Source organism: Brachycentrus maculatus, unplaced genomic scaffold, assembly GCF_059751285.1.
Source record: "Brachycentrus maculatus isolate JH-2025_06_01 unplaced genomic scaffold, ASM5975128v1 h1tg001219l, whole genome shotgun sequence".
Taxonomy (NCBI): Eukaryota; Metazoa; Arthropoda; class Insecta; order Trichoptera; family Brachycentridae; genus Brachycentrus; species Brachycentrus maculatus.
In genome coordinates, this window is record NW_028281903.1 from 11,443 (window position 1) to 23,754 (window position 12,312).

General features: G+C 32.1%; 1 protein-coding gene across 1 annotated transcript; it reads left to right on the top strand.

Moving 5' to 3' along the window:
• Positions 1-5,853: 5,853 nt before the first annotated feature.
• LOC148299272 (uncharacterized) lies at positions 5,854-10,090 on the top strand (the record flags this gene model as incomplete). The annotated part of the gene is made up of 4 exons (XM_088276246.1): positions 5,854-6,765; positions 7,527-7,552; positions 8,895-8,988; positions 9,989-10,090. Coding segments are annotated over exons 1-4 (1,134 nt in total), but the record flags the coding sequence as incomplete, so codon positions are not given.
• Between the last annotated feature and the right edge of the window lie 2,222 nt (positions 10,091-12,312).

The following is a 12,312-nucleotide window of genomic DNA, read 5'->3' on the forward strand; positions in this document are numbered from 1 at the left end:
TAATTCCCCTAAAATAAAATAAAAATAGCAAGAATTAAGCCTATTTAAACGGTTAATTATGATTATTTAATACTGAAAATATTTTGTCCTATCTTTCACAATCTAATTTAAAGTGATACAACAGAAAAAGGACATATTGTAATAGGTTGGCACAAAATCACTCACTCAGAAAATGTTAACATTTTTGCAAATGGCGTCGTACTTCTATAATAGTAGAAAGTGAATTGATTAAAGTCCAGGTGTAATTATCACATTGAAAAACCTTAAACTATAAATTATTTTTGTATCACCTGTATGTTATGTTTATAATCTAATCATTAAAAAAAAATATATTAAAAATTAAAACAAAAAAATATATATAAATTTTGCATTACCATGTTAGTATTCGGCTCAACACAGGCCATGCCTAAAGAGCCGTAATACGTATAATAAATGTATATATGAAATGAATATGTATATTGAATGTATCTATGTATTATGAAAACAAATAAATAAATAAATAAATAAATAAAAATAAATAATATTTGGCATTTGTCAACTAGACAGCTGCAGTGTACAAACTAATTTAGGGCGGCGCAAAATTAATCATTCAAATTTGTTTTTAATTTCTTTTTTATCAAATAAAAAAATATATTTCGAGCAAAGAAAATCTTTATTTGAACCATTACAAATTGTTTTGTATAATGGAAAAAATCATATCCGTCAAGTGGCTGCCGCCAGTGTTGAAACACGTTAGTGCCCGTTTTACCAATTTGATTGTATACTGCAGCTGTCTTGTTTACAAACGTTAAATATTTTTGATATATAACTCTATTTGCGAAAATTATAACATCTTCCGATAGGGTGATTCATTTTGCGCCATTCTGTACATGAGACGCTCACAAGAAAACCTGGAATGGATCAATTTCATGATGTTTATATAGAACTTCCAAGAATTTGAGTAGGCGGTTGTCAATAATAGGTAAAATTGGTGAATGTTACACGTGTGTAAAGTGATCACTTAAACCAGCATACTGAACTCTGTGAAAATAGTTCAGAAAACCATAATTAAAGTTATTTTGAAAAAAAATAAATCCAACAAAATTATTATTTTAAAAATTTCAAGTCCCAAATATAGAAACCATTTATAAAAAAAACACCCATTTTTCAAATACTGGGTGACAATTATTTGAACTTAAAAAAGCTTATCTTCGAGATTCTTATGGTAAACGATTTTTCTACTCCAAAATGCAGCATTTTCAGCAAAACTTAAAATATTTGGCAATTAAACATTTCAATAAACTCCCTAAAGAAATTAAAAAAATAGATGATGTAAAAATACTTAAAAAATTAAAGCTCATTACATATAAATATTGAAAAAATATACAAAAAAACTATTATACCATTTATTATATAACATTAAACCACGAGTGTAAGTCCCTCTCCAAGCACAAGACCTCTACAAGAAATATAATATAAATGTTTCAAATGTATTACATTTTAAATAAAAATGTAAATATATTAAATAAACTAAAAAAAATGACGGTCGTCAGCCCCGTAAATGCCCAGACTGCCATATTCTTCTTCATATTTGATGAGATGTCAAAAAATAATAACTTTGTGGATCATTGTTATATATTTTGGAGAAATAAAACACTTTGTTTTTTTTTCCACTCACATTTTTACTAAAACCAACTATGTAGTTTCGGCAACAACCTGTTGCCCTCTTCATGGCTTGTTTTATGTTTGTCATAAAACAAACCCTGAAAATGGCAACAGATTGTTGCCGAAACTGGTTGGTTTCAATACAAATGTGAGTTGATCAAAAAACAAAGTGGTTTATTTCTCAAAAATATGGTCTGATTGAAATTTAATTTAAATCGACTTCTAAATGTATAAAATGACTCAAATAATAAATTTAAAATAATTTTTAAGTGGAAATACTATCAAAGTCTAAGAAATAAAATTATTAAATTGAATAAATAAATTGGAAAGTTTTCTAGAGAAAACTCAGAATTGTGAACAAATATTTAAACACACTCAGAATGTCGCGAATTTAAATAAAGCGTTCATCGAGTGTGAATATGTGAAAAAGCATTTTTTTAATGAACTCCTTTTATAAATGAAGACGCATTGGAGCTTTTGTAATTGCGTACATAATATAATAGTATGACCCGATATTATGTAGTATGTCATAATGAGAGTTACAGAGTCATACGAATATTTCTATCCACACGTGATCGGCACGTGACTTATTGTCCGCTTGCCCTAAAGCACGGGTGGCCAACCCGCGGCCCACGGGTCGCATGTGGCATTTATGAAGAATATCTTTTTTAAACCAGCTATTTCAAATATGCCTTCAAGTATTATCTATGACCCAAGTCATGCATGTTGATATAAAAACAGTGAACAATATACGTTCGCACGGTTATCAGCTTGCCAATTTAAGGCAATCTCAAAAAATCTCGAAAACCAGTCAAGGTGTGCAACTTCAACTATTGAAATAGATTTAGAAGAATTAAGTAAGTTCAAATCTCGAACTCGAGTAGTCATTGAGTAATAGGTTTTATTTAAAATCAAATTAACAACATTTTGAGTGTGTCCAAATACTTGTTCACAAAATCTGGATTATCTCCAATTACAGGAGTTATTTTCATATTATTTTATTTTATTTTTTTATTTTTTTTTAATTTTTATTTTTTTGTATTTTTTATTTTATTTTAATATTATTTTATTTTAATTTTTTATTATTATTTTTACATCTCACCAAAAGATGTCTCTAGTGAAGTTCTAGTGATTCAAGAACAAGGTTTCTAAATTGGTTCATATATATAGAACTTCCAAGAATTTGAGTAGTGTGGTTGTCAATAATGGGTAGAATTGGTGAAAGTTACACGTGTGTAAAGTGATCACTTAAACCAGCCTATGACGGTCGTCAGCCCCGTAAATGCCCAGACTTCCATATTCTTCTTCATCTTTGATGAGATGTCAAAAAATAATATAAAATCAAATTGTTAATATCGTTTGATTTATGTGTCCTAATTAATAATTTTGATTTTTAAATTTTTCCAAATGTTTTTTACCATACACATACATTTCTTGTTAGTTGAATGTGTGTTTTTTTCCCACATCTGGTCGTAGTAATGTTTTTTTTCTTCACAAGTACACCTCTGCATTCAAATTATTTATAATATGTATCTTTAAAAAAATCAATAAGTACGAAATTCGTTGTTATAAAAAAATCTAATGTCTGCATGCGGTCCTTGGGAAAATTTTATGTCATTGATGCGGCCCGGGGTGCAATTTGGGTTGGCCAGACCTGCCCTAAAGTATAGGGCCTAAACAGACGTGTCATTACCAAGGAGCCTATTATGTGCTTCATTGCACATGTGCCAATGTCGTTACTAATTGCGAGGGTAGTACGAAGAGAAGAGATCCACGATAATCACAATCGTCCCTTATATTTATTTTACGCTTTATTATTACAATTTTTAAAAATTGACCTCTCAGCATGGATCAAGAAGAATATATAAATCTGGGCATTTACGGGGCTTGAGAAATGAGATATGGAACTTCGTAGTCGCGCTCCCGGCGGAGGAATGAGATGTCGATCGTCGTAGTCGCGCTCCCGGTGGAGGAATGAGATGGTACTCGACGAGCTCCCGGTGGAGGAGTAAGATAGGGAGGCTGAGGCTGTTCCCCTTTTATATCGTTTGGGAACACTTTGTTCCTTTGTCTTGAAGTGCTAGTCACAATAAATTGCAATGGAACCTGTGCACTCCATTGTTCCCGGTCAGTGCCTCCTTTGTCCTGCATAGTTGCAGTGATTGCATTCTGAGAATTTGCTCTTATTATCAGTAGGGGTGACTGGCTTGTTGACCGCTACACGTGTAACATTCACCAATTCTAAAACGTCAACTCGAAAATATGCAATTTTGACTTAATGATGCATATTATAAAGTTTTCAACGTTCTATAAACTGGCAAAATACACTAAGTAGTTTGAAATGTCATATTTATGTGGTTTTAAAAGTTAATTAAACTTAAATAGCGGGTATTGTATTCAGGCTAAAAGCTTTAAATATCATTTGTTGATTGATTGAACAAACAGGTTGTTGCCGAAACTAGTTGGTTAATAAAAATGCGAGTGGATCAGAACACAAAGTATTTTTATTACTCGAAATAATATATCAATATGATCCACAAAGTTAATGCTTTCAATATTCAAAACATTAAATATCATATTTGCTAACTTTTTCATCTTTGCATTTTCATCTTTATGATTTTTAGTTTTCTGTAAAAATCTTTGTAGATTATATTAACACTTTTAATCTAATTTTATTTTTGATAATATGTACTGTATTTTTGCCAATGCCCTTTATTATAACATAAAATATAATGTATAACCACACACAGGGCATGCCTTCCTGTGATATTTTCTACTAAACCATATCCGCTCCCTATGTGGAGCATATAGAGTCCACAAATTGTCTCCAGGCTTTTCTGTCGGCCGCTAGCTCCCTTGCATCCTCCAAAATCAGGTCCGCGTCCCAAAGTTCTGAAGAGAGCTGCCGACGAGCTGGCGCGAACCTGATACCTTGTAAAAGAGGCAAGCCTGATAAAGGCTCTCAGAAGACATGCGGAGTACATGGCCAAGCTAACTGAATTGCCTTTTATTGACGACAGTCGCAGCCAAGATTTGCTGCATATTTGCGTATCATAATCTAAAAGAAAGAAGAATTTTACAGTTAATTTTAATGCCATTTATGTAGGTAAATTGTCACTTACTGTGATTTCCCACATAATCGCCTGAAACTACTTATTTTCACCAATGCCACTCCTATTCACAACACTATATTTCAAATTAAATATTTAACTATTTTAACTTGATATAAAAATGCTTGTTAGGGGAGATCGAGGTTGATTGTAACAAATGGAAAAGTGTTATTATTATCACTTTTCTAAAATGAATAACGTTTTAGAAAAAAAAATAAATTAATGTATTTATATGCATAAAACACAAAATAAAGTGAAAACTGCTCACATTTTTTCCTATCAAAAAGCATTGTTAACTTTGTGGTATGGTAATATAACACTCTTTTTATCATTCAGCACTCACTTTGTGTAATACCACTTAAAAACATTACTTCATGGCTAATGGTTTCAGAATAGCCATTCCATCATCAGGTCAAATGTAGAGACCCTTTTATTTGTATGCAAGATCCAAATACGGTTTCTTAACATACTGGGAAACGCCTTAAAATCTATCTATTAAGCTGCATAAAATATTATTATAAAAATTTAAAGTTAGATTTTCAAGTGTTTTCCAGTATGTGATATAATCCGGGTTCGGATCTTGCACGCAGATAAAACGATCTCTGCTAAATAAAAGCTTTCCAGATCCAATCATCGATGGCTGTTATGAACTCAATCACGGAACGTCATGACATGGATAATATATCTATGACTTCGAAAATATGAGTTGTGTGGTTGTCAATCATGTGTAGAATATTGAATATTAGGTACACTCTTGTAAAGTGATCACTTTACTAGCCTATGACAAGACTTTCATATTGTTCTTCATCTTTGTTGAGATTTCAAAAATGTAAAATGACTCCTAGTGGAGAAATTCAGAATTGCGAGAGAGTATTTGGACACAATCAAAATGTTCCATGCATAGAATAGTTACAACTAACCACGATCTTCCCTACTCGAGATGAATTATATATTTGTCAATAATTATTCGATGTCTCGTGGCAACAACGCGTTTGAATATTTATTGGATAGTTTGGTATATAAACACTTTTTCTGAGAACCCACGAATGACTGTAATTTTTTTATCTGTATAAATACGTATTCGCAGTGAGCCGCCGCGATGAACGAAGAACCAGAAATAAAACCTCAAGACTTAGAAAGAGGTGAAGTAGAGGAAGAAATTGCTTTAATAAAACTACCAGCAAATCCTGTCGTTCGCAGGATTTTAAGTGCTTTTTCCAACATTTATCTTTGGCCTAAAATGTCGGTAGAATTTCTGAGCGACAAGAAAAAAGTTGCCTTTCATTACAAATGCGGTGTGGTTTTCGTGTCCTTTTTCGCTATTTTTGTGGCGACCGAATGGATCGATCTGATCTGCGTCTGGGGGGATCTGGAAGCCATGACTATAAACATGTCTCTCACCTTCCTCTATACTGTGAATCTAGCCAAGTACCTCTCCGTGTTTATTAATCGCCAAAAGTTCAAGGAACTCATATCGAGCATGTCGAAGCTGGAGGAAAATCTACTGCGGCACAAGAGCGAAGAATTGCACCGGATTTACAATTACTATGTAAATTGGTGTAATAAGCTGACCAGTTTCTTTTGGACCATGGTGTTTATTACTCTTATGGTGTTCTATATAGCCCAACCACTCGAGTACTATTATTCCAGCGTTTACCATAGGATAGAAGAAGATGGAACTGAATACTGGTCCTACGTGAAACCGATGATCATCAGCTCCTGGTTCCCTTTCGACAAATACAACGGAACTAACTACATAATTTCCTCTTCTGTTGATGTAGTGGTCACTGGTCTGGGTGCCTATCTCGTGGCAGTTTGGGACCCTCTGATCGTCACTATGATTATGCAAACCATAGGCCAAATACAAGCTCTTCAATGGTTTATCCAAAATATGACTAAAGTAGAATTATACGACTATCCCGATTTAGTAGCCAGCAATAAAAGGAGGCCAATCCCCGTTTCTGATGAAGTCCTCTTAGAAGAAATGAAACACCGACGTCTGATCGAATGCGTTATTCATCACAAACTCATCATAAGGTAATCGAGAGAGCAAACGCTGCACTGGTGACAAAAGTGTATTTACAACATTTTGAATGTAACACTGTCTTTATCATACATCGTTCACTTTGTGTAATACCACTTTTATAAACACTTATTCGTGACTACCGGTTTCGAAATAATCATTCCATCATCAGGTCATTAAAATAAAATTATTACGGTTTGGCATTTATACAAAAATACAATTTTTAAAGAGAGAAAGAAGACAAATATATCACAATGGGAACATATCGCTCACTCCTTTCAACAACGTCAGATATCAAAAAACTTGATTTTTCAGGAGATCGTTTTTAAAGTTTAAGAATATAATAAAATGTATTAAAAATAAATATCAAGCCACTTCTTGAACATTTTACTGTAAAATAGATCTTTTTAGGTGAAACCTGAAGGTTTTTTCTCCGTTTGAAAAATATTTAGTATTTTAAAAAATATATTAAACAATACCTTTTCTTCAAAATGCAAAAACAATACTTTCCGCCCTGTAGCGGGTAAATATTAAGTTTAAAATATGCCGCTTTTGCTGGGATTTACTACATTTTCACAAAAACATGCGCAACTTAAAATTTTCGATTTTTGATTCATGACTTTATTGAAAGGAGTAAGCGATATTTAAAAGGGGATTCGAAGTTAAAATTATTTTGTTATTTATGAACGATGAATGATAAGGAGAGTGTTATTTTACCATACCACAAAGTTAACATTCCTTTAATACACAAAATACATTTCGAGTGTGTCAAATTGTTCACAAATCTGGATTATCTCCAATTAGGAGATATGTTTAAATTATTTTTTTTACATCTCTACATAAATGAAGAAGAGTATGGAAGTCTGGGCATTTACGGGGCTAACGACCGTCATAGGCAGGTTTGAGTGATCGCTTTACACACGTGTAACATTTACCAATTCTACCCATGATTGAGAACCGCACTACTCAAATTCTTGGAACTTCTAATTAGATTTACAACATTTTGAGTGTGTCCAAATACTTGTTCACAAAATCTGGATTATCTCCTATTACAGGAGTTATTTTCATATTATTTTTTGACATCTCATCAAAGATGAACAAGAATATGGAAGTCTAGGCATTTACGGGAAATGCCCAGACTTCCATATTCTTTTTCATCTTTGATAAGATGTCAAAAAATAATATCTAATTACATTAATATATTATTAGATTAAAACCAATAATTTTAGCTTTTCCACTTTATTTTTATCTGACCAGCGACCGGGTTTCGTCGTTACCGACATCACCAGTCTGATGATGTCGGTAACGACGAAACCCGGTCGCTGGTGAAATAAAAATAAAGTGGAAAAGTTAAAAATATTGGTTTTAATCTAATAATATATTAAAAATGCAATTTCATCACGAAGTGTCAGTGGATAATATAAATCTATCTAATTACATTGGTTAATTTAGATACCAACTGTTTGAATCAAGTAGAATTTCACTGGAGATATCTACGATGAGTTATGAGAAGCTTTTTATTAAGAATAGACGCAATCAAAATGTTTGTTACTTATTATGCTTTTATGATTGTATGATCATGTAACCAATCTACTAGTTTGTGTGATGATGAGACACCTCAAGATGTCCCTCACCTATTGACGTTTTGCCCCCATTTCAGCTTTCAATGATAACAGTTGGAGGCGCGTTATAGGAGCCTGGGTCCCATCTGACATTGGATCCGTGTTTGATCATAAGGAACTCTCATGAGAGGTGGTATCATACATGATAAAAATAGTGAAGGACATTGGTACCATAAACCAAGCTAGGACACAAAATATCAAACTCTCTTCTAGTGGAACGGAAGATCTGTTGACAATAGTCAACAGTCCGGCTTCTCCTGAGGAATTTCACATGGCTCCCCCAGCAATAAACAAATGCTGAGATGTTTCTGATTGACCCACAATAGTTTATCCTTCCTGTTTCCAACACAGATTAAAATAAAACATGTTTTCAGCTGTAAGAAAAAAACAGTCCACTAACATTTAAAACCTTTCGTGGGTACATCTTTCGACACCTTTTCCATTATTTGAAATTAATTAGACTACATTTTTCCAACTTTTTGATTTCAGCTTCAGCAAAAAGTTGAACAGCATCATCAGCCCAATAATGATGTTGTATTTCTTGGTCACTTCCTTGCTGGTATGCGCAGTTGCGTTCCAGGCAATTCTGGTAAGAGCAAAATCAGTGTTATACATTTATCGGGACAATATCTATTCGTCCACGAGTTGTTGTAGCTGAAATTTTCAAAATATTAAAGGAGTCTTTAAACATATGTCCTTACAAACATACATACAAAGATTCATTTTAATATATTTTTCTTCTTATTCCTGGCTCAATTCCAACTTGTCGTCTTTGTAGGCTGTTGGGGTCAGCTATCCTCATACTCAAGCTGTAGGGCCTTCTATCATGTACAACTTCACTCAGACCATGCCTTAGAATCATGTTATCTTTCTGTAGAATCATGTTATATATTTGTGACTGAAATTTTATTTATTGTTTCGGCATTAACTTTGTGGTAAGACATGTTACAATTATTAAAGAAAACACTTCGTTTTTTACCACTTGAGTTTTATTATAGACTACATGTTTCAGAAGTTAAACTTCATCATTCAGGTCTGTATACTAACTAAAATATAAAATATAAAATTGTTCTATAAATAAGGAGAGGGGAAAGTAAGGGGAAGGGGTTAGTCAAGGGACGGAGTTTGAAAACAAAGGAAAAATGGAAAGCAATGGTGAAGAATTTTGAAACAATATATTATTTAATAAATTATTATTAGAATTCAGGTTTTTTTGGATTTTTAAATTTTCAAGATAATTCATAATTTGGCCTTTATATGGAACAAGGTGTAATAATTTTAATTTATGAGAGTGAAATGAGTGATTAGTATCTATTATATGATTTGCAAATTCCGAAAAATAATTACTAACAAGACCGCTATGATATTCTTTAAATTTAAGTTCTAATCTTTAAATTTCTCGCAGTTTGACCAATATATTTTTTATCACAATCTCCACACGAAATTTCATAAACACCACTTTTTTGTAATAAATCAATTTAAGATTTTGAGTTATCGAGGATTTTATGTAAATTATTATTTGTATAATATGCAGGTTGGATATGGTTGTGATTGAATATATTTGTACTTATTTTCCTTATTTGTTTCAGAGTGGCTTTAGTATACACTTATGTTTTATGTTGGAATATTTAAGTGCTATTATGTTCGAGTTGTTCATGTACTTTTGGCACGGAAACGAAGTCATATATGAAGTAAGTTATATTTCCGTACTAGGCTGAGATGCTCAGAGTTCCATCTTGTTTCATGTAAAGAGGAACGACAGATGTTTCAAATCAAATTGAGATACCTATGAGATTAATAAATGACCTTTGTTGTAGAACGAGCAACTGTTAGTGGCGACATACAATTGTGATTGGTACGACCAAAATGAACGTTTCAAAAAAAACTTTTGGATTTTAAGGCAGGGTTTTAACATACCGATCATTTACACCATAGGAATATTCTACCCTATGTCAGTACCTACATTCTTAGTGGTGAGTATATATAGGTGTTTTTTAGAGATTTGTTTCTACAGACTGCTCATTTGACAGTTGACAGTTGATTTGTAGTCAGTACGTTTTGCCATTTCACCATGAATAGACTGAATGACTATTATGCGCGTCGTAGGTTCTGCGAATGGGCCGAAAAAAATATTCAGCTTGCTCTTCTTTTCCAACTCTTTTTGACAAATGTGCCTCATCGCTGAAATTTCGTTCACCGATGAGGCACATTTTTGTTTAAATGGCTATGTCAATAACCCATGAGAAAACCCATAAGCCTTTGTCGAGACGCCCTTACATCCATTAAAAGTCACTGTTTGGTGTGCTTTACGGGCAGGTGGAAACATTAGTCCATATTTTTTAGAAAAAACACCTTACACTTTCACATTTTAAGAATGCTTCATTTAACTGTGACCCTATTTGAAATGTATATAATATTTTTCCATTTATTATTTGAAAATGAAGCGGAATCCATCGAAATACGTGTCACAATAGATTTATTTTATTTTTATTTTATTTTATTTTATTTTATTTTATTGGAAGGAAGAACAACAGTTACAATATATGATACATACAGAATACAAAAAATAAAATCATGAGTACCAATTATAGTTCTTCACAACTATACATAAGAGAGGTCTATATAAAGGAAGAGACATGAGACAAGGATGGGATAAAGAGAAAAGGAGATGGCAGTGATAGGAAAGAAAGAAAAGGAAAGGACAGGGAATAGAATTACTTTTTTAGGTTTATAAGATTTCGAACAATTTAGCTTTAAATTTTAAAAGATTGGAGTAGAACATATCAAGGTCGGTACAACATTCATTAAATTTTCCACAACTTCGATAAATAAAGGAATTTTTTGTATAGTTCTTTGTTGGTGCTGGGTTATAAAAGGTATGACTATGCCTATTGATTCTAATTGGACAGTGAAAAGGTATCTGCGCAAGAAGATAAGGGCTCTCAGTCATATTATTTATAACTTTATACAAAAAACATAAATCTGATATATTCCTACGTTTACTAAGTGAAGAAATAATGATAGTTACCAAGTAAAACGTGTATATAAATTATCCAATTGATTATTATTTACACTCGTACATTTCAATGGCACTTCTCAAATGCATCTTGTAAAATAAAATCATATAATAAAATATGTATTATCATTTCCAGATTATACGGGCATCATACAGTTATTTTGCTTTGCTGCGAAGTGTTCAAGTAGATGAAGTCGTTGAACAGATTTAAAAAAAAATATCCATAAGCATATCAAAGAACCGCCTATTTAAATTAACATTGAATAACGTAATAAAATTAAATAAGGTTTTATTTTAGAGAATACGTTACTTAATTTAGTTTTAAACTACAAAGATCGTTATCACAATATATTCCTCATTTAGTTTCGGGATATCAATTTTTTGAAAAAGAAAGATTTAAATTGGAAACAGAATGTGCAAAAGAAAATATTTATTATATGTATTTATTGTTAAATCAAACACAGATTTTGAGTCTACCAAGTTGTATTTTATTGTTAAAAAACACATAAAAATTAATATTGTGACAATTGTTTCGCCTAGTTATGGTATTTAAAACGAAGTGAGGATTAAATGGATTGACGGTCAATTAATAGCCATACAATTCAAGATACTTAGGTAATAGTTGAGGAAAAATAGAAATCAAAGATTTAGAAATGCAAAAAACACTGTATTCTAATAACAATTAAAAAAATAATATATTGTTTCAAAATTCTTCACCCTTGATTTCCATTTTTCCTTTATTTTCAAACTCAGCCCCCTTGACTAACCCCCATCCCCCTAACTTACCCCTATCCTTATTTATAGAACAGTTAATTATTAATTACTTTTTAGTTTTCATTTAGACCTGAAGATGGAAACTTAGCTTCTGAAACTAGTAGTCATAAATAAACTCAAGTG